The 23,404-nt window shown below is 51.3% G+C and overlaps 1 protein-coding gene across 1 annotated transcript in view; it reads right to left on the minus strand.

Annotated features, from left to right (window-relative positions):
• The window catches only part of TGM6 (transglutaminase 6), a 44,269-nt gene extending 21,479 nt beyond the window's left edge, over positions 1 to 22,790 (minus strand). The window contains exons 1-6 of the mRNA XM_070247799.1: positions 22,662 to 22,790; positions 21,951 to 22,528; positions 4,441 to 4,614; positions 3,628 to 3,876; positions 2,720 to 2,838; positions 1,311 to 1,439 (exon numbers count right to left, since the gene is read on the minus strand). Coding sequence (XP_070103900.1) covers positions 1,311 to 1,439; positions 2,720 to 2,838; positions 3,628 to 3,876; positions 4,441 to 4,614; positions 21,951 to 21,957 — 678 coding nt within the window. The 5' untranslated portion in view covers positions 21,958 to 22,528; positions 22,662 to 22,790. The remainder of the gene's footprint in view (positions 1 to 1,310; positions 1,440 to 2,719; positions 2,839 to 3,627; positions 3,877 to 4,440; positions 4,615 to 21,950; positions 22,529 to 22,661) is intronic.
• Between the last annotated feature and the right edge of the window lie 614 nt (positions 22,791 to 23,404).

Consider the following 23,404-nt stretch of genomic DNA (forward strand, 5'->3'; position numbering starts at 1 on the left):
TGCCCTCTTCAAATACCTGCTTTTTGGTACCACTTCTCATTTCAAATTACCTTCCCTGGGGATAGTCAACTGTTGAAAATCATCTGTGGTTTCGGAGCATTTCCTGTTTTAAATGACCTGTTTTGGGGACCGTTGGTGGTATAACAGCTATAGAGACAGTGAACATTTCTTAAATGCTTCTCGCGCCAGGCACTGTTCTAAGGGCTTTGTGTGCACTACATTAACCCGTTTAAAGTGGGTTCTATTATTTTCCTTTTTTTCTCAGATAAGAAAATGAGATTCAGTTTTGCCCAAATCGCAGACCAAGTCAGCAAAAGGTGTGGGCGACCCCCAAGTTCAGAACTTTGACTTGGGCGCCTGTACAGCTGTCCCCCAGGCTGTATCACTCTACAGTTTGGAAACGGTCACCACTTTGGATTCTCTTTACTCCAGCATCTCTCTGAGGTCTTAAGGAATGGAGAGTATCAAAGAAAAGCAGTTGTGTCCATTTTTGGAATCACAGATAGCCACCCACTAATCTTGACACCTTCTTGCTCTAGCGAGAGCTCGTAGACCCTCTGGCTACCTTTTGAGGCGGAAGCCCCAAGGCGTATAATAGATTAAAGCTGGCTCTCCTCTCATGGAGAGGTGGGTCTGTGTACCCTCTCCCTGAATCTGGGCTGGCTGGTGACTGCTTTGACCAATGACTATGGTGGAAATGGTGCTGAGCTGGTTTCCAGGCCCAGGCTGTATGAGACTGGCAGCTTCCATTTGCTCTTTCTGGATTGATTGCTTGGGGAAGAGCCAGCTGCCATCTCTGATGACCCTGACACTGCCATGCTGTGAGGAAGCCCAAGCTAGCCATGTGGAAAGGCGCACGGAGAGACAGAGTGATGACCGGCCAGCCCCAGCTGTTCCAACCATCCCAGCCAAGGGGCCAGACATGAGAATGAGCACACCATCTTGACATTCCAGCTCCAGCAGCCATGGCATGGGAGAGAACCAAGGAGGCATTGACTACCAGGACCAAGGCCCCAGATAGATGGTCCCGTCAAACCATCCCAGACATCTGCAGCCACTCAGACACCCCCAGCTGAAGCATTTTGGAGCAGAGACAAGGCATCCTCACGGTGCCCTGCCCAGGTCCTTGATCTGCAAAATTGTAAGCGTAATAAATGGCTGTTTCACACCACTGAGTTTTGGGATGTTTGTTATGCAGAAATAGAGAATTGAAACAACAGGGAACTAGGGAAAAATCGGAGGGCATGGCCCTGGGATTGGCCTGGGGATGCGTGAGGGAGTGTGTATGCAGGAATGGTGGGGCTCCTCACCATGGCGCTGATGGCCCTGGTCACATAGATGGGGTCGTGGCGGTGGGACACGTCCGTGGCTGGGTCATCTTGGTGACTGGGGCTTCGGTCCAGGATGGAGAGGCAGATGTTCAGGATGTCCTCCTCGAACTGTCCCAGAGAGGCTGTGCTTAAGGGCCAGAGCCTCACCCATATTCCAGACACTCCCACTACCCCTACCCGGTCAGTCACTTGTGTCATGCAAGGGGAGTTTGCCTGCACCTGTCCCCCTGTCAGGGACGCCACAGACGACCCCCAAGTCTCAGAAACCCTTCCCCAAAGAGTCACCCGGGAAACAGAAATGTCCCTCCTCTGTTCAGTAGCCCCCCATGGCTCCCCACTTACCAGTAAAGATCGTGGAAAACGGGTGGCTCTGGAGCCACACCTAACCCACTGTACACTTGTTGGGATTATGTGATTTTTTAAAAATACATTTGAATCAATCGACAACATTTAAAAACTGGGGGATTTTTACATACAAGTGAAGATTTCTGGTATCCACAAATTTGAAAGGTCTGGGAACCACATGGCAGCAAGAGGCGGGTGCTGAGGAGTGGTTCCCCCTTGGATGGACCCTGCACTCTCTGGTATGTCATCCCTGCCCAGCCCCGGAGCCCCAAATGCTTTCCGCCCCCAGCTTCCCAGCCTGACAGTCCAGGTCCTTAACTTGCCTGGCCACCCTTCTTCTGTTGGGGACTCGGAACCCAGGCACACAGAAGTCCTCCAGCAGAACCTCGGCTACTCCCTGACTCCTCACCTCCGCGCTGCTCTGTCTGCTCTTCCCTCTGACTGTCCAGATCCCGCCCGACTTTGGACACCCAGCCTCAGTATCACGAAGGTTTCCTCAATCCCCAAGATGGAGTTTTCATTCACTCTTTTCTGAACTCCCTTTGCTGCCGTCTCTACCACTCTGACTTTCCTCCTCCCATTACACCTTGTGTTGTAACTATTTATCTAAGCTGTTGGCTCTCACACTGTGGTCTGTGGACCAGCAGCATCAGCATCACCTGGGAGCTTGTTAGAAATGCAGATTCTCAGGTGCCACCCCAGACCCGCTGAATCAGCAACTCTGGGGGTGGGGTCCAGCCATTGGTGTTTTTACGAGCTTTCCACGTGATTCCTGTTCACATCCAAGATTGAGAACCTCTGATGGAAGGGATTTATCCTTTCACAACAGAACCAACCTGTTCTGTTTCCCATCTAAAGCGCCTCCCTCCCGAGGACCCAGCGAGGCCCTGGTACAGCTAACAGGAGGTGAGTGAATGAAGGGATTTGCTCTAAGAGTCAGCCCAGCTGGTCCCTCCTGGCAAGAAGTGAGCAGGTGGAAGGGCTCCTGGCTGACTTTCCCCCTGCCACGCCGTGGCCCCCTTCCGGCCCGTGCCCCTGGAGACCTGCCCGAAGTTCCAGCCTTGGGCTCGGATGTGCTTCTCCACGCCTCGGAAGATGATCCCGCTGTCGTTGAGCACATACTCCTGTCTCTCCTCCTCTGAGGCCAGAAACACGTTGTCCTCTGAAAAGTAGTCGTCAGGCCCGGCGTGGGCGGGGGCTCTGGCCTTTCTGGCCTGGGGAAGGGGCTGCATCAGGGACCAGCTACAGGACGGTGCCTGGAGGCTGACCAGGGCAGGAGAGGGCAAGAGGGGCTTGCGGGCTCTCAGGCTGCCCCGCAGCCAAGCCCCGTGCCACCTGGCTGGGCTTTCCCCAGGCAGGGACCAATCCCAACCCAGCCCGAGACTGAGGGATTTTAAAAGTCCTGATACCTTGGGGTGACTACTTGATGCCAACAGCAGCCTCATATTTCTTAAATATGAATAAAAATACCAATCCAGGATCCTGCTTACTTACTTAGCCCTTAATAAGAATAATGACCGCAGTGCCCCTTATGATGTGCCTTGTACATTACAAACACAAGTGCTGTGCATTCTCGCTATAACCCTAAGAGGTAGGCACCGTCATCCCCATGTGACAGATGAGGGAACAGACTCATAGAGGGAAGCAACTTAGCAGAGCTGAGACTAAGCCAAGGCTGTCTGATGGCTAGAGCCCAGCTCTTCCCCACTCCTGGGCCTCTCCTGCCATCAGGCCCCATCCCTGTCCACTGGCCTCCACACACCAGAACCCACTGACTCCGGCCTCTCTGGCACAGGCTCCTGTGTAGCACCTGCTACCAGGTTCCTCTGCCCCATGCCTGGCTCTCGCCAAGCTCTTGGCATTCATCTCCCTGTCCCTTAACCTGCCTCATGGGCCCCTCCTGTAGGACAGCCTCCAGGAAAGCCTCTGCCTTGGGCTTGGCAGCTCCTACCTGGGCACCATGGGTTGAACAGGAGAATGAACTCGCCCAGCTTCCGGTCACTGTGTTTGCGACGAGAGGAAACCCTGGCGCTCAGTAGGTAGCGGCCAATGACGGCGTTGGGAGGGCTGGCGAGGCTAACGGTCACTGTGTCCTCTGCCTGAGCCTCCTTCACTGCTGTCCAGGCATCGCCCACCTCCAGCTCCGATGTCGACGTCTGGAACACAGCTTTGGTGCGGAGGCCCTCAGAAGCCTGGGGTCCTGTCGGAAAGGAGAGGGAATCAGGAGACCTAGCTGCCCCGAGGAAACCCGGCTCTAGAGAAGTGGAAAAGCTGCAGGCCTGGAAGAGCAACCCCTCACCCCCTGAACTGCTGGGACCCAGCTGCAGAGGGGGACCTGACAAGTGCACAAGAGGGCCAGTGCCAGAATGGGGTAGACCAGCTGTCCTGACTCCCACCCACTTCCTAGGTCAAGGAGAAGTGACAGGACCCTTTGAAATGAAAGTCTGCCTTATGTATGGCCAGGAAAGAAAAGCCTGGACTCCAAAAGTGGCTGATGAATTTCCATACCCTTCCAGAGCCCTAGATTGCTCAGTATGCTTAGGATTCCAGAGTTGTCATCTCATCTTTCCCACTGCCTGCTGGCAGCACCTTCCGACCATCCCCAGAAAGCTGTCACCAAAAGCCTCCAGGGTTCGGGGATCAGCCCACCTCCAGGGTCCTGCTTCCCCCTAAGTCTGGGCTGATGACCACAGGGCCTCAGGTCACTGGTCACAAGACGTCTTTCTGCCTGCAGACCAGCGGAGGGCGCTGGCGAGCCAGTTACCTGTCTCCACAGTGAAGATGAAGGTCTCCTCGCTGTCCAGGGATCTGTTTAGCTCCAGTGTGATGGTGAATATCTGGCCCCTGCGAACCACCAGCTCAGGGCCGGGGTACTCCTGGGTGTGGTGGGCAGCGCCATTCCTCAGCTGCTGCCAGTCCACCTCGGTGACTCTGATCCCTGAACAGAGAGAGGACAGGGAGGTGAGGCCAAGCCCTTGGCACGTTTCTCATCCGCGCCTGGCTGCCCTCCCAGCTGCTTCAACATGCCAGTCATTTGCTCACGCAGCCACTCTTCACCACGTAGAGTAGATTCTGGTTCTTCATGGTAGTTACTTTCTATAAAGTCTCCATGAGTACTGAATTAGTGAGTGCTGAACCAGCGTTTCTAGGGGAAATACAGGGCCAGGTTCCCACGAGCCTCTGGTCACAGCATTTTCATCAACTGATCAATACATAACCTTGTTTTATGTGTGTTTCTGTTTAAAGACACCTAGTTTAATATACTGATTCATTCACGCTGAACTCGTGGACAACAGCACTGCCACTCATGCCTGAAAGAAGCTCGTCTGACACGTGTGTTTTCTCCGTAAGGCACATCATGGCCTTCCTGTGCTCGGGAACAGTAGACAGCACTTCAGCCCTGTGCTTGGGGCCATTTAAACAGCAAAATCACCAACAAAAAGGGCAGAAATGCAAAAAACATGGCATTAAACAGACCTGGAAAGGACACTTGCTTATGGTCTGAGAGCAGAAACAAGATGGCGGAGTGTCACTGGCTCGACTTCAGTTGGGGGCATGTGTATTAGGAGATTCCACTTTTCACCCCTCTGCATGTGACTCAAATGACCACGAAATTGCCAAGAGTATTGATTTGGAGTTTAAAATAAATTTTAGCAAGTAAACCAATGTGCAAACATGGAATCTGTGAATATTGGGATTGACTGTGTGTTCTCTGTGCTAGGCTAGTGTCTGGCGCTGGGATATATAGGTGAACAAGACAGATGTGGGCTCGCCCTGGAGAGATACACAGGGAGCCTGGGTGGCTCAATGGTTCTGAGCACAGCCTCTCGGGTCAGCTGATGTGGGTTCAAATCCTGATGTGGTCATCTACTGGCTGTACCTCAGTTTCCCCTTCTATAGAGTGGGAATAATAGTCCCTCATGGACAGTGGCCTGGCATTTAGAGCCTTTAGAACATGAGAGCCCAAGAGTATCAGTTATTACATTCCAGACGAGCAAGGGTGACACCTAAATAGGTGAGTCCACAAATAACTAATTATCACCCGGATACACGCTGTCAAAAAAAAGTACACGGAGCTAAAGGAGCATGTAACAGAGGGGCCTGGCCTGGCCTGAAGGGTGACCAGCAACTTCAGACCAGAAGGTGGCATAGAGGCTGAATTTTGAATTGGAGGGGGTGTCACCAGCGTAGAGGTGGGGGCCATATCCAGCCTCAGCCCCAGCATCCTCTCTCTCCATCTATTTGGGGTTCATTTGCTCAGGTGTCAGGCGTCGTGCTGGGTGCTGCGGACCCAAAGTCCGTAAGATTTACACCAGCCCTGACGCCAGGCAGTTGACAGTCCGGTGGTTGGCATTAAGCAGATATATCTTAAATGTGTAAGAGCAAGCTTTGGGAAGTTCCCTACGGAGAGGCATAGGGAGCCCCAGGGCCACAGAACACAGGGCTTGTGCAGCCCTGGCCCCTCGCAGGACCTATAGCTGCACAGAGGCGGGAGGCAGCCCAGTGACGTCTAAAATATTTAGGAGAAAGTGGATGCGTGGGGAAGGCAATGAGGCTGGAGGATCGCAGGGCCAGACCACCAAGCTTGGAGGGGGCTGAGGAGTCTGACATGATCCTAAGGGCAGCGGGAAGGCAACGAAGTGTTGGAAGTGGGGGCATGCTGGTCAGACTGGCACCCTGGAAAGATCGCCCTGGTGCGGTGTGGACAATTGACCATCAATACCCGATGAGAGGCTTCAGGACGCAAAGGGATGCTCTTCCAACACTGCCTTTTCATTTTGTCACTCACGTGCTCCCAAACCTCCGCTGGATGCCCCACTGCCTCTTCTGACCTGTCTAAACTCCTTTGTCTCGGACAAAGGACTCTGCAGGATCCCACTGCTTGCCGCCCCTCCAGCTCCCCTCCCCTCCCCCACAGCTCTGTTACCTTTTGCTTGAGCTGCCCCCCAAGAGTTGTGCCCCCAACCTCCTGCCCACACGCCCACCCCGGGTATCGCTTTCCTGCCTTGTCCTGTCCTTTGCTGCTTCTGGCTGGGGTGCCTCGGCTCTGCCCTTCCACCACAGTTCATCTCTCCTTTGTTTAATCAACAGTTAGATTTAGAATAATATAAATAACAATAATAAAAGCTTGCATGTATTCAAATGTTTATGCTTCCCAATGACCCTGTGACACTGTGTCAGGGTCCTAACACGACCCTGTATCAGGGCACTAAGACCCTTCCTGCTTTCCAGATGCGGTCACCATGCGCTGGGCTCCCTGGCCCCTCTGGGCCCCTAGGGTCTGTTCGTAACATGGCAGTCAGAACGGTCCTGTTAAACTCTCACTTCTCTCAAATTCTCCAGTGGTTTCTTACACTCACCTGCAAGCCCTTCATGATCGGGTCTTTTGATGTCTTTCTGGGTCTTCTATTTTTCTTCCCCTCTCTCTCTCCTCTTTAGTCACACTGGCCTCCTTACCATTCTTTGAACCTGCCAGGCGTGCTCCCTCTTCAGGGCCTTTGCACATGCTGTTCCCTCTACCTGGATCACTCTGCCCTCAGACACCTGCCGAAGCTGCTCCCTCACCTCCTTCTTCAGGCCTTTGCTCAAATGTCACCTTTTCAGTGAAGCCTTCCCTGACGACCCTTTTATAAACCGCAAATCACCCCTGCCATGACCCCCATCCTTCTTCACTGGTTTTCTGCATGGCACTTATTAACATCTTGCACACAATATATTTGATTTCTTTTTTTTAAGTTGCCTACCTCCCCTTTCAAGAAAATCATCTGCACCAGGGCAGGGAGTTTGTGGGTTTTGTTCACTAATGGGGCCCCAACAACTAGACCAGCGCCGATCTATGGAAGGCGCTCAACAAATATTTCTTGAATGAATGAATGCAGGAGGAAACTGAGGCCAAGAGAAGTAAAGTGACTTGCCAAAGGGCACACGATCAAGCAAGGGCTGGAACTGAGTGTACCAGCTGCCTTCCAGCTCTTGACCCCTCGGCGAGTTGCCTTCACACTGTTTTGCTTGTGACCCACACAAGAAATACTTCTACCTCGTGCCCCAGTGCATGCAAACGTATATGCTATACGCGTGGACGGATGTAGATAAACTGAAACAAAAGTTTAACTCATATTTTCCCTTATTAAGGAAAATGAATACTGAAATTTTATGTTCTTTTCTGCCAAAGCTCTTGAGTCACAGACCACTTGGGACACACCAGTGGTTGAGCGAGTTGGGTTTATCACTCACGGTGGGGAGGAAGAACGCACCCGATGGAGAATAAGGCGCCTCAGGAAGAGGATGTTGGAAAGGACTTCTTGTGGGATTTGGGCTTGTGTTAGGGATTTGGTGAGAGTTCAAGGAAGCAGGGCTTTGCTCTGGTTTGGATGCTGTCAGAAAGCAGGGCAAACTTATGTCCGGGTGTCTTAACAATTCTCATGTAGAAGGTGGGGAATGAATGGAGGCCGAGGCTGTAAGTGGTGAAGAAGCAGCTGCTGCTCATCTTAGCCAGAATATGCGGATGTTGAGTCATTTTTGGGGCTGGATAATGTTCCTGCTTCTGTCCGTGTTCACACATGGTTATGGAATGCTCTTGTTTTTGTCTCCATCCATCACGGCCACCTAGTGGTCCTGTCTGATGTTGGTGTTCTAGGAAACTGTCTACGTTCACCTGGCGAACACCGCGGCCAGCTCCAGCATCACTGAAGCCTGGCTGATAACACTGGGCCAGTTCTTGAACGCCAGGGGCTACGTTTCATTCTTAATTTTATTTCTTTTTTAAAAATTGATTTTTCTGCCCATTTGATTCATGACCGACTATGAGTGGCTTCTGCTATTTGGCAAACAGCACGCCCTGTCACAGTTGCCTTCCACACCCCGGGCTCCTTCTACCGACCCGTTTCCAACCCGGCTGCACACTGGAATCACCTGGGAAACTGGAAGATCCTGATGCCTAGGCCCTTTCCCCAGAGACCCTGCTTTAATTAGCTCAGGGAGTTGCTTGGGCTTTGAGAGTTGTAAAAGCTCCCCAGGTGTGTCTAGTTGCAGTCTTGGTCGAGGGCTGCTGGCCTAAAGTCCAGTCTCCTAGACTGCCTGCATTTCTTCTCCTCCAGCGTGGGGTCTGACACGGAGCAGCGCCAGCACAGGCAACATCTGCTGCAGAAAGGTGCACTCGAAGCAGCTTGATGTAATCCTCCTTGTAAACAGCCGTTTCTAGCGGGGATGGTTCAGGGTGGCACTGCCCGCAGGAGCTTTTTGGATGTCTGGGTCAACAATGTTGGATTCCTTTAATGATGACCTCCGGTGGAGAGATGCCAGATATCCTGAAATTCGATAGACTAGTTGTCCCAAGTCCCATGCGTCATTCAACTGTCCCACCGGACATTCGTGTGGGGAAAATCCTATTTATTACAATCTAAAACCAACATCCAACTCTGTTTTACATGGATATATTAAGTTTTGCAATGTTTTAAAATTTACTGAATTTGTAAGAGTGCAACTATTCTGTCAATGCAAGATTGTACTTATCTTGTTTGGACTTTCCCAGGTTCCCCATTCTGATTTGGGAAAGTCCTGTCACACATGACAACACTGCATGAGTTGAGTCCCTGACACAGCCCACAGGGTCGAGTCTGCACCTGTAGCTGTTGCGTTCATGGTGTTTCTACAAACAGGACGGCGGCATCTGACCACTTCATCATGTCTTCTGATAAAGTGTCAGCAAACATTTACATATTTAACTAGAAATTGATTTCCTTTTATATTGCAGTTAGAATATAATTTTTTTTTGGTGAGGAAGATTGGCCCTGAGCTAACATCTGTGCCAATCTTCCTCTATTTTATGTGGGATGCTGCCACAGCATGGCTTGATGAGCAGTGTGTAGGTCTGCCCCCAGGATCCGAACCTGGGAACCCCAGGCCACAGAAGTGGAGCCCATGAACTTAACCACTATGCTACTGGGCCAGCCCCAGGGTACAATTTTTTTTAAAAAAGAAGTATGTTAAAAAAGAGGGTATTAGGGACAAAGGAGTTGGTGTTTTAGATATCTATTGTTGCTTAACAAATCAGCTCAGAGCTCAGTAGCTCAGAAAAACAATAATCCTGTGTTGTCTCTCGTGGTTTCTGTGGGTCAGGAATTTGGGAAGGGCTCAGCTGTCCAGTTCTTACTCGGAGGCCCTTATGTAGTTGCAGTCACATGTCAGCCAAGACGGCACCCATCTGAAGGCTTGACTAGGGCTGCAGGATCCACTTCCAAGGTGGCTCCCTCACATGGCTGGAAATTGGTGCTGGGTAGGGGCTGGGGACCTCAGTTCCTGTCCATGCAGATCTCTCCACGGGACTGTTGAGGGTCCTCACGGCATGGCACTTGGTCCCCCCCGAGCAAGTGATCCAAGAGACCACGGTGGAAGCTGCACTGCCTTTTATGACCCAACCTCAGAAGATACACACTGTCACTTTCACTGTAGGCTATTGGTCAGGGCAGCTACAGGGGTCTGCCCAGTTCAAGGGGAGGGAACACACTCTACCTCTTGATGAAAATGGGTCACTGTCACATTGTAAGAATATGTGAGATGAGATGTGTATTGATATGACCATCCTGTGAAATGGTCTGTCACAGCTGAGAGCCACTGGAGTAATATCAAGTACTTCCTGCCCAAGGGCACCTGCCATGGGGCTCTTGGCTCTGCTTTACTTGGTGCCCAGCATACAGGAAGTGCTCAGTAATTGTTGGCTGGTCTATTGGATAGGTTTTATTTAATAAAACTTCCTATAAACCAAGTGCTTTTCTAAATATTTTATAAATATTAGCTCATTGAATCTTCATAAACCACATGAGGGGGCTACTATTATCCTGACGTCACAGATGAGGACACTGATGCTCACACAGCCTGTAGGTGATGGAGCTGGGAGTCTGGCTCCCGATTCTGTGCTTGTATGGAACCTCTAGGCTATGCCGCCTTACCTTTGACCCCACAGGAGTCAGAAACACAGAGCCCCCAGACCCTAAAACACAACATGGGCTTGGACCATGCACATGAGAGCAGTGGCTCGTCTGAGCCAAGGTCTAGAGAGAACTTCCCAAAATCTTTGGCTTTTTAAAGACTCTAGAACCTTCGTACAACCTTTTGGTTAAGGGAGTGGCAGATTGTATTTTCCAAAGACATTGCAATAATATCTCCTATGCCACGTGCTCTTCCTATAACACGACGTTGGTACTCCTCTCATGGAGAAGTAGGATACGCGTTCCCTCCTGAATCTGGGAGGACTGGTGGCTAAAACAGAGTGATACTTTGTGACTTCCAAGACTAGATCATAAAAGTTGGTACAGCTTCTACCTGGTTCCCTTGAGTTGCTTGATCTTGGAATCCAGCTGCCTTGCTGTCAAGAAGCCCGAATGGCCTGTGGAGAAGCCCACTTGGAGAGGAACCAAGGCCCCCAACCCACAGCCCACTGAACTCCCAGCTGACAGCCAGCACCAGCTTGGCAGCCACGGGAATGAGCCACGTGGCAAGTGAATCCTGCAGCCCCCAGGCACGCTGCCCCAGCTGATACCAAATGGAGCAGAAACAAGCTGCCCCTGTTTCTGCTGTGCCCAACTGCAGGTGTGTGAGTGAGAGAATTGTCTTAAGCCACTAAGCGTTGGGATGGTTTGTTACACAGCAATAGATAACTGAAACATGGAGGGAGCCCCAGTAATAACTGGGATGGAATTTTCTGACAAGCCCAGTGGGCTCAGGACTCAAAGAGATTGAATTTAAGTAGTATCAGTAAATGCGACATATCTTTTGCATCCAGTTTGGGTTGTCAATTCAAAGCTGCTAACTTTTCAACACGAAATTCTGGTGTCTGGATAAGTCTTTAGGATCCTTCTTCAGTAATAACGTTCAGCCGTTCCTTCCAACATGCAAACCCTAACTGAGAGGCTGGGTAAGGTTGTCCCAGGTGATGTGCAAGCCACCATGCCCCCCAACTATGATAATAAGAACACTAAGACAAATAGCTAATATGTAGTACTTAACATGAGTCTGACACTGTCCTCTGTGCTTCCTATTTTACAGATGAGGAAACTGAGGCACAGAGAGGTTAAGTAACCTGACGAAGGTCACACAACTAGTAATGGCGGTACCAAGGTGATATGTTCTCCTGGCTCTCTGATGATCAAGAGCTGAAACTACAAATCTTGAGTAGTCGTGTATGGAATGGAGAAAACACAGGTTTTGGGGCCAGAAGATCCCGGACCGTAACCCCAGTTGTGCCATCTTGGACCCAGTGTGCCCTTGGACAAGTCATCTCACCTCTCCGATCTCAGTTTCCTAATCTAAAAAATGGAGATAATGATAGCACCTTTCTCACAGGATTCTTTAGAGGGATTCAACTAAAAAGATTGCCCCTGTGTGAAATCCAGTCATGTGGCATTTGGTAGAGAGCAGGCACTCAGCAAATGTCCCTTTCTTTCATCTCCCTGGGGAGGTGGGACCCACACTCTGATACCATATGCTCCTGCCCCTTTTCTCGCTTACCTCTGCCTCCTCCCACGGCCAAGGCCGCATCCTCTGTGCAGCCTGGGAGCTGCGAGGAAGGCCCCGTAACTCATTCTTCCCGTCCTTCCACCATAGCTGGAATGGAATTGGCCCCAGGATTATTCTTCACCAGAGTCTGATGATTACGGACCAGCCACAGTCTGTTAACAGTGGTGAGGGAGCCACTCGAGCCCTGGGGAAGAGGGTTGGCTTCCATGACTGCTGGGGGCATTTCTCCCCACCGAGGAAAAGTCTCAACTCCTCAGCCTGGTTCTTGAGACCGCCACTGGGAGCCTTGCCCCACCTTCCAATCTGTTACTCACCCACTTTCCCTCTCATTTTCCCATCCCTGGATCCTAGAGTAGCACATCTTGGAGTCACTCACACCTGGGTCAGAATCCCAGATATGCCAATCACTTACCATGTCCCTCAGCATGACTTAACCTCTCTCATCTATAAAATGAGTAGGACAATGGCTTTCTCTCAGTGTTGGTAATGAGATTGAATAAGATGATGTGTGAAAAGCACCTGGAACATAGCAGGTGCTCATTAAATGTCCATTCTTCTTCTCTTGTTACATGGTATGATGGTTAATTTTATGTATCAACTTGGCTGGGCCACAGTGCCCAGATATTTGGTCAAATATTATTCTTGATGTTTCTGTGAAGGTGACTTTTGGGTGAGATTAACACATAAGGAAGTTGACTTTAAATAAAGCACATTGCCCTCCATAATGTGGGTGGGCCTCATCCAATCAGTTGAAGACCTTGATAGAACAAAGGCTGACTTGCCATGAGCAGGAGGAAGTTCTGCCAGCAGACGGCCTTTGGATTTGAATGCAACTCTGCCCTGGGTCTCCAACCTGCCAGTCTACCCTGCAGATTTTGGATTTGCCAGCCTCCATAATTACATGAGCCAATTCCTTAAAACAAATCTCTCTCTCTCTCTCTACATATATATATATATATATACACACACAATATATATATATTTGCAGTTTCATTTCCACAGTTTCAGGTACCTGTGGTCAACTGCAGTCTAAAAATGTTAAATGGAAAATTCCAGAAGTAAACAAGTCATAAGTTTTAAAATTGCGGCCCATTCTGAGAAATGTGGTGAAATCTTGTGCCATCCCACTCTGTCTCACCCGGGACGTGACTCAGCCCTTTCCCCAGCGTATCCATGGTCAATATGCTGCCCACTCGTTAGCCACTTCATAGCCGTATGGGTTATCAGATTGACTGTCATGGTATCACAGTGCTTGTGTTCAAGTAAAGTTCAACTTACTTTACTTAATAATGGCCCCGAAGCACAATGCTGGCATTCAGATATGCCAAAGAGAAGCTGAAAGTGCTTCTTTTAAGTGAAAAGGTGAAAGTTCTCTAAAAATAGAACTACCATATGACCCAGCTATCCCACAACTGGGTATCTACCCGAAAAACTTGAAACCAACAATCCAAAGTAACATACGCACCTCTAGGTTCATTGCAGCACTATGTACAATAGCCAAGACAAGAAAACAATCCAAGTGCCCATCGACTGATGACTGGATAAAGAAGGTGTGGTATATACATACAATGGAATACTATTCAGCCATGAAAAAGACAAAATCATCCCACTTGCAACAACACGAATGGACCTGGAGGGAATTATGCTAAGTGAAATAAGCCAGACTGAGAAAGACAAAGACCAGATGATTTCACTCATATGGAAGATAAACAAACACGTGGACAAAGAGAACAGTTCAGAGGTTATGAGGGGAAGGGGGTGGGGGGTGGGCACAGGGGGTGAAGGGGAGCACCTATGTGGTGACAGAAAAGAAATAACGTACAACTGAGGTTTCACAATGATGTAAACTATTATGAACTCAACAACAAAAAAAAGTTGAAAGTTCTCGACTTAATAAGGAAAGAAAAAAAATCATATGCTGAGATTGCTAAGATCTCTGGTAACTTTTATTACAGTATATTGTTATAATCGTTCTTTTTTTTTTTTTAAAGATTGGCACCTGAGCTAGCAATTGTTGCCATCTTCTTTTTTTTTTTTTTTCCTGCTTTATCTTCCCAACCCCCCCGTACACAGTTGTATATCTTAGTTGCAGGTCCTTCTAGTTGTGGGATGTGGGACGCCACCTCAACGTGGCCTGACGAGCGGTGCCATGTCCGCGCCCAGGATCCGAACCCTGGGCCGCCACAGCAGAGCACACGAACTTAACTACTCGGCCACGGAGCCGGCCCCTATAATCGTTCTATTTTATTCTAAGTTGTTGTTAATCTCTTACTGTGCCTACTTTATAAATTAAATTTTGTCATAGGTATATATGTACAGGAAAAAAGATAGGGCTTGGTCCTATCTGCAGTTTCAGGCATCCGCTGGGGGTCTTGGAGCCTATCCACTGGCAGATACAGGGGGACCACTGCACATTCGTATATTTATATACGCACATATCCTGCCGGTTCTGTTCCTCTGGGAACCCTGATTGATAGGCAAGATGAATGTGGACATTGTATTTTTCAAAGATGGCTTCACTAATTTATAAGATGATAGATGGATGGATTGCATCCTACATGCTTTCCTAAAAATGTGATTGGAACCCCTCCCACCGAGGGGTAGGGTCTATGTAATATCTCCTTGATTCTGGGCAGGAGCTTGGGACTCTTCTGACCAATACACGTGGCAGGATGTGAATGCCGTGTGCCTTCTGACACTAAGATATAAACAGGATACAGCTTCTGCCTTGCTATTTCTCTCCCAGGACAAGCACTTTTCGAGCCCTGAGCTCCATCTATCTATCTTTCTGATAAAGTGCGACAACATGGAGACCACCATGCTGGAGAAGCCATGAGGAAAGACCGAGATGGAGCTGTCTGAGGAGCCCGAACACCAGACAGGGTTGAGAAGAAGCCTTTGCAATGGGTCTGCCCCAGCCATGGTCGGACTGCAGTTGGGGGGAGACCCCGGGCAGGAGCTGCCTGGCTGAGCCAACTTCAGCGTCAGAACTGTGAGCAATGGGAACAACAAATGACTGATGTTTTAAGCCAGTGTCTCGGGTAATTTTTATGCAGCCACAGTGGGGTAGAACTTGAGAAATTATACCAGCTTCTACTTCAAGAGGTAGAGAGAGAAAGTCAGCTTAGAACAGATTTTATTTGGAAAAAAATCCCTAGAGTGGCCTCCTTTGCTTACATACATCTATGGGCACCAGGCCCAATCTCTGGGGTCAGGGGTAACAGGACCTTTGTGGCCTGGCCCAGGTGGCTCCTCCAAGTCTTGCTTGATATATGAACTGGGAAAGAGGTGGGTACGTTTATGTCAGGAGCACCTCAGGTGGAAAAGAATGGGGCCCCTAAACTGTTGCCTTTTGAGGTTCAAAATTACTGGAAGTTTTTTGATAAGATGAAGCGGGCTTGGCAGGGGTCTGCTGCTGATGTCACTCACGTTTCTATCTCCCCTCTCAATTCTTCTTTGAAATCCAAACAATATATTCAACCATCTACTTGACGTCTCCATTTGGTGGTCTTCTAGGCACAGCCAACCCAACACGCCCAAAGCAGAGCTCTTGATTTCTTCCCCACTCCACCCCAAATCCCTGCTCTCCCCCAGCTCAGTAGATGACATCCCATCTACCCTGGTGCTCAGTAGACGACGTCCCCTCTACCCTGGTGCTCAGTAGATGACGTCCCCTCTACCCTGGTGCTCAGTAGACGACGTCCCCTCTACCCTGGTGCTCAGTAGACGACGTCCCCTCTACCCTGGTGCTCAGTAGACGACGTCCCATCTACCCTGGTGCTCAGTAGACGACGTCCCATCTACCCTGGTGCTCAGTAGATGATGTCCCATCTACCCTGGTGCTCAGGCCCAAACCAAGGAATCTCCTTTGATTCCCCTTTGCTCTCACATCCCTTACAACCCATCATTGGGTCCAAATGGCACCACCTCCAAAACCTGCCCCAAATCCATCACACGTCTTTGTCTTCACTGCTACCCTAGGCCAAGCTACTGACATCTCTCTTGTCTAGACTGCAACAACCTTCCAACTGGTCTCTACTCATAAAGGGCTGGGCTGGTGCCCCGGTCTCAATACCCAGGCCTTAGATCCATGGAAAGGACTAGTTTTGGCTTGGCCTCGGCTGGAAGCCCTAGCCTGGCATCATGACTTGGGGATAACAACTGAACATGTGATGGGAGCTTGCACAGCTCACACATGTGTCCCAAGCTTGGGAGCTCCTCCAGCCATTGCTGTGCAGGACTGGCGTTCAACAGCCACCCTGTGTGGCGGGAGCGGGAACAACAGTGCCAGGGGGAGGTCCCCATTGGCTGGTCATTTCTCACGTTTGAAAGTAGAACTGAAGTCTTCACACTGAGTTCATCCCGTGGTTCTTGGTCAGGAACAGACTTCTCAAGTCCCAGAACTTTGGGCTCAGGTAGCCTCCGTGTAGTCTGAAAACACAGGCTGGAAGCCCATTTCTCTTGTATGTAAGATTGTCTTATCTCATAGCAGCGGAGCTGGAAGGGCTGCTAGGAGGCCGGTCTCCATTTTACTAACAGAAACTGAGACCCAGAGAAGGGAAGACAGGGACTTCTTGCCCGAGGGCGCGTTGGATGGGCAGCCCAGGCAGTCAAGCCTATGCGGGACAGGCCAGAACAGGAGGCAAGGCTTTCTTTTAGGGATGAGTCAGGAGAGGGCATGAGGTGATGGGGTGGTCATTATCTCAGCCCTAGCATGTTCCAAGGGGGGTTTAGGAGGTCGTGAGGTTTCTTGGACCCTGGGTCATGAGTTCAACCCTGAGGATTCTGCCTCAGCTTCTCTTTTCCCTGTCACAGCCTGAACCAGCTCCCACCACCCTCTGGGCATCTGTAGCCTCACCACAGCGGGGCAAGAGAGGGTGGGATGAGTCAGAACTGTCCTCATCATCATTATCCCCAAATCTCAGAGAGCATCTCTCTCACAACTTCCTGCCCGGATCAGATTCCCCTGGCCACCTTCTTGGTGGGTGGTACTTGATCACAGTGGCAGCCTGCAGACCTGTGACAGGCAGCTCTACCACCGCCCGGAGATTAAAAGTCTTCCTTCTCCCGAACCGGGGCTTTTTTTCTTGCAGCTTCTCCCCATTTGTCCCCACTCTGCCTCTGGCCCTATGGAACACACCTGTTCCCTTTGCCCCGTGATCGTTTTGCAGAGCTATTCTGGAGAAATCCTGACCTGCCGCCCCCACGAACTCTACACCTGCCCTAACGCAGGAGGTCACTGCTCTGGGCCCTGTGGGGTCTTCCCTGGAGCTGCTCCTTTGGTGACCTGTCATCTGTACTCCTCAGCACCACATCCCCCGTGACCTGGCATTTGTGGGCTGATGGTCAGGGCTGGAGGCCAGGATCCTGCAGAGGAAAGCAACTCTTCTGGTATTACAGCCCGATTCTCTCTGTCCTAGCTGACGTCCTCCCCAGCCCTCCTGGGGACTGATGGCACAGGGAAGGGCAGCCTAGGTATAGGGGAGCCCCATGTGCATGTGGGATGGGTCCCAGACTCCCTACCAAGATAAACCCAAGATCACCTCCTCCAGGTGCTCAGCTCCAATTCTGCTCCCTGAGCCTGAGCCTTCTGTCCCTAATCAGACATCAAGGAGGCCGGCTTCTAGTCGTTTGCTTCCATGTCTCTCTCCTCCACTAGACTGTGAGTTTCTCTGGGTTGTTAGAGCCTGGCCCAGGGCCCAGCGTATAGTAGATGCTCAGTGAACCATTGTTTGGATGAATGAATAAGTGTCCCTTCCTGTCCTTTGGCTGGGATGAGGGTGTGGAAAGATGCTCGCCAGCTTCCTGGAGCGCCCTGGAGGATCAGCACCCACACCCCAGCCTCCCCACCCACCCATAATCCCTCTCTCTCAAGCTGTCACATTCCGACACCTGCCCTTCCTTCCTGACTTCCTTCCTTCCACAGTCAGGGGCCTGGGAGACGGGTGGAATGTGTGGTCTGTGATCCAGGCGGGCTGACCTGCCCCTGGGGCCCTGTGAGACTCAAGCTAAGTTAGTTCCCCTCTCTGGGCCTCAGTTTTCTTATCTGTGGAATGACCCAGAATTACGGTTTGGATAGTCTGTGCTTAGCCAAAACAAGTGCCTCTGATACTCCGAGGACTCCTCTGGGCCCCGTCCCACAGCACTTGCCCCCCACCCCCCAGAGTGTGCTGACATGAGGGTTGTCACACGGCACTTGGTGGGCACCAGGGAAGGGATGGGAGAGGCAATGCCCCATCTGGGACCCCTCTGGTCGACAGCACACTGAGACCCTGGGGACAGAATAGATGGCACGTCGTCAACCCCGGGCCCCCACCCTGGGGATATGCGGGATGAGCTCCCGGCCCTGAGCACAGGCCCACGGACTCCAGGCCTGAAGCTGTGCCCACCAGATACAAGGAAAGAAGGATGCAGTAAGGGCATTCTCTCCACCTACTCTATCACCCCAAAGCCCCACAGCCCCTCCAGTTTTGCTGCCCTCCTTCCCGTCTCCCTCCCGCCTTCCTCTCTTGGCATTCTTTTCCACCCTGCACAGCAATTAGGAGCCTGATTTCAGAGGCACCCACTTGAGTCCAAATGCAGACTTGCTGGTTTTTGGCTGTGTGACCTGAGGCAAGTGACTGAGCCTCTCTGAACTGCACTCTCCTGGTGAAAATGGTGGTGATGACAGTAGCCACCTCCTTGAGTTTTGAGAATTAAATGAAATATTTCACCTAGAGTACTTAGAACAGTACCTGGCACATATTAGGTACTCAGTAAATGTGCATGTTATTAGTCGCATTAGTATCGTCAGTATTTGCACCAGAACTCCTGGCTGCCATTCCAGTGTTCTGCCGATTAACGCTGTGCTGAATCTTCCACTTATTGACTGTGTGGCACTGGGTAAGTTAGTGGCCCTCTCTGAGGCTCGGATTTCCTTCCTGAAAAGTGGCAATAATAATAATACCTTCCTCACAGAGTTTTGGGGAGGGAGCGGTAACAATCATAAACAGGGTGATGAGAAAATGCATCACCTCCGTCTGGAAATTCAGAGGGTGACAGGAGAAGACAGAATAAACACCCCAGGACAACAAGCTTCAGGCAGCGAGTGGTCTCCCCACTTAGAAGGTACTTAGCACGGCACTGGGTCCACAGCTATGAGCTCGACAGGTGGGGTTCATACAGTCACTCCCACCTCTCCCCAAATCTCCCCCACCACTCCAGTCCTCCCCCGGCAAGTCCTACACATGTGGTTTTACTTTCTGTTCTCCCCTCTTCACCCCTTCCTTAAGTTGCTGCGTGGCCCCGACAGGCTTGGGACGTTTTTCAGCTCATCCTGTTCAGTGTATCCTGTTCCTATGGAGAGTGAGGTTCAGCGAGGGCAGGAGCCTTTCTCGATTGCACGAGGGTCAGCGTGTCACTTCCCCTGCTCAAGAACCAACAAATCCACAGCATTATGCTGGCATTCAAGGTCCCTCACAAACCGGCCCTGCCTACCACTCCCCTCCCTGCCAACCTCATCTTCTTCCCTGCTCACTTGCTCACCAGCTGGCCCCAGAAATCAGCTTAAGGAAGAGTCCTTGGAGGGAAGGTCTGTGAGCAGATTGCCTCCCACCCACCCAGCTCTTCACCACCGTCACCACCCCCGCCCTGGCTCACCCCAGCTATTTCTCCTCCTGCCCTCGGGTGACACCAAAGAGCTGATGCCGCTCTCCTCCCGAGATCTCTGTCCCCACCCCAGGGGTGGCCCCCAGAGGGGCCGAGCCCAAGAGGCTCTGCTGAAGCCAGCAACATCTTCCGGACTCTGGACTCAGTGTAACTGGTTTTTAATGGGTCCCATTATGACTCCATCCTTAGTGTGGATCATGGGCACCTGACCTTCATAGCTAAATGATTAACTGGGGAGTTGCCTGGGGCCTGCCTGGGGCCACTGCCTAATCTCCCTTTCCTTCCTGGTCCTGTTGGAAGCTGCTGGCCTCTCTCTCACCAGTAGGCAGTGGTCCATCAACTCCAGCCCAATGTCCGCACCAGAGCCAACCCCACACAAAGTATTCTCCTCGATTTTTAGAATTTCTGAGCTGAAAGATGATTATAATTCAACAATGGCAAAAGGGTCTCACTCCATTTGCTAACATTGATCAATGGTAGGGGCTATTTGAAGAACTGTGTTGAGAAGAATGACGGGGCTACATCCAGGCTCTGTAGGGAAGAGTTCTGGGGCCCATTAGTGATGTCTGCCAAGGGCCATGTGAGGGAGGGGGAGCATAGGAACAGTACCCAGGCCACACACTTTCCATCCAGGAGCTGATGTCTCAGTTGTTCACCCTCAGATTGCATAGCAGGCGTGTTCTACTGCTTGAGGAGCAGGTCCCCAAGAAGCCAGGAAGACCCAGAAGATCAGTAAATTGAATTCAACCTAACTGATAGTTTATATGCTAAGCATGGTGGATCCAACCCTGATATTCTGTAGATAGAGACACTGAGGTCCAGAGAGAGGAACAGTCATTCAGCGAGTCAGTAACAGACCTGACACTGGAACCCCCTTGTCACTGACTTTGCTTCTAGAAGGGTCCTTTCTCAGCAATTAAACTTGGTCAAGTTTAAGACTGATAGTACATCAGATAGTTAGGGGAGAGGCGCCTCTAGGTGAGCTCTGAAAAGCAGATGTGAAGGAAGCAAGACCTGTCCCCTCGAACCCAGGGCTAACAGGGAGGACAAGCCCAGCTCTCGAAACAGTCGGGAAGTAAGCTGGCAGGGCAAGGCGTGGTCCTCACGGACCAGACCCACCAGAAGGGCCCAGGGTACCCGGTGATGTTAGCAACTGCCAGGGGGAGTAAGACGAGGAAGTTCAAAGATGGCAACGAAATTAAAATGCCTGCCTTTGAAAGTCAAAAAATAAACAAGAGTTGACTCATATAATTGTCACACGATGCTGGGCAATTGACAATAGCAGGTACGGAATTAGGAACATCCCTTAAAGACCTGTGAGAGTAGGACCCCTGCTTCTGCTGACTTGCTCATCCCTGGACCCCAGCTCCCAGCACAGAGCTGGTGTGAAATACGGAACTGTTAACTAATGGAGAGTTTCCCGGGGTGGGAGGGGACTTGCCCCTCACTGTATTGGGGCCACAGGGGGAGGCACATTTTCTGAGTCTACTATTTACAAGGCCCCACAGGAGATACTTTGGGCGGTACGGTACACTGGGTCTCATCAATTCCTCACATCAGGCCTGGAGGTGGTTTGCATTATAATCCCCCTTTGAAGACGAGAAAATGGAGGCACCGAGGGCAATATCTCTTGCTCAAGGTCACCTAGCTCTTTTCACTTCAGACAGAACTGTTCTCGCCCTTGAGTCGTTGGGATGGCAATTAGAAGAGGATACAGCCCATGGGGCCTCTCCTTCCCCCCTTTCCCCCACCTCCAATCCCCGACTCTGCCCAGAAAAGTTTCTGGATCCATGTAATGTACATGGGATAAGAGAAGATTCCAGTTCTTCTCTTCTTTCCTGTCTACTCCCCCTCCTCCAGGCCATCCAGGCAAGTGGGGAAGGCTTGGCCCCGCCCAGGAAGGCTCTGCCACAGACTTGCTGGGTGCTCTGGGGCCAGCTCTTTCCATCTCTGGGCCTCCATGTTCTCATGAACATGACGGAACAACTCATGGACTGAGCAGCCCTAAAATCCTAAGGATTGATGATCAAAGCTTCATTCCACAGACACCCCCTTCCTGAAGCTCCTCTTAGGAGCCATTGTGCCCAACGCCCCCAGTCCCTGCCCACTCACCTGCCATGCCAGGGCCGGCCGGCTCCTCGCTTCCTCTGCACAGTGGTGCGGGACTTTCAGGATGGCGTGTCGGAGCAGCCAGCCAGACCAGCACTAACAAGGCAAACCTCGGGACACTCCTAGGCAGGACAGTCAGAAGCAAGAGGAGGCGTGGCCTCCTCACCCCAGCAGGACACCTGTCAGACACCTAATCACCCAGTAATTGCCCCAGTTTGCAGAAGAAGGTGTCTAGCGTGGGAGGGGCTCCAGCCAAGAAGCCTTCTAAAAGCAAGAGTTGAGAGCTGGGCTGTGGGAGAAACCGAGGCCCAGAAAGAGTACAAGCAGTGCAAGAAGAGGAGGAGAAAGGAGGGAACCGGGTTTGTGGTCAGGCCTTCACAGCCCTCGCAGCAGCCCGCAGATGAGAAGACGGAGGCTCAGACAGGAGACCCTAAAGGTGCATGCTTATAAGCTGCAGGGCCGGGACTGGGACCCAGGTCTCACTCACGGCATCCAGTCTGGGGCTGTCTTCTCCCCTCCTGGGTGAGAGGAGAAGGTTCCAAGGTCCACAGTTCTCTCTTCTGTGTGGGCTCCAGAGGCATCTACAGAAGCAAAGGCCCATGGTCCTCTCCTGGGGCCGAGACCCTGCTGTGCCCCACCCTCCCCTGCGCTCCTGCACACATCCACCCTCAGGCTCATCCTCCACGAGGGGCCCTGAGTTTCAGAGGAACACACTTTAGACTTGCACAGGCCTGGGTTTGAAGGCCAGCTCCTGCCCCTGGCCACCCTGTGGCCCCAGCTAGGTCTGTGGTCCTCCCTGAGCCTTGGTGAAATGCAGAAGTGACCTCTCTTTATGGGGCCACTGAGGGGGTGATTGAGATTACTCATGGAGGGAGCCTGGCAGCCCAGGGAGCCTGACTCACCTGGCCCCTCCCTCAGACCTTGGCAATTGGGAGGAGACCCTCAGCCTGATTTCTCGCGAGGTCTTCTGTCCTTTGAGCTTCTTGCAGGGCCTCCCTGTGACAACCTAATTGCCAGGAGTGATGCTAACTTAGGCCCTTGGGAGGGAGGTGATCAGAAAAAGGGGGGAGCGGCTCTCTGGCTCAAAGACTTTGTGAGTCCCTGACTTGTGAACTGGCTCCAGCCTGAGGCTTAGAGAACTGGCAGCCACGGTGCCCATGACCTTGGGCAAGACCTCTCCCCTCTCAGAACCCTCGCTTCTCCAGGGACTAAACTAAACCTGTGAACTAAAGGGACTGGGTTAAAATATTCTTAAGGGCCGTTCTAATTCAAAGTCTAAGATTCCAGGGCTCAAGGACTCCGGACTTCAAAGCTTCTAAATAGAGGGAATTTAATTTTCATGGATGCTGGGAGGGAAGTTTGTCTCTGTTGGGGAATTCCTTGAGGGGGTGACGTGGGGCCATCAGAGGCTGGGTGCGGCTGGACCAGCGAGGAAAGGGCAGTGGGAGGGGGTGGAC

This window comes from Equus caballus, chromosome 22, assembly GCF_041296265.1.
Source record: "Equus caballus isolate H_3958 breed thoroughbred chromosome 22, TB-T2T, whole genome shotgun sequence".
NCBI classification, from domain to species: Eukaryota; Metazoa; Chordata; class Mammalia; order Perissodactyla; family Equidae; genus Equus; species Equus caballus.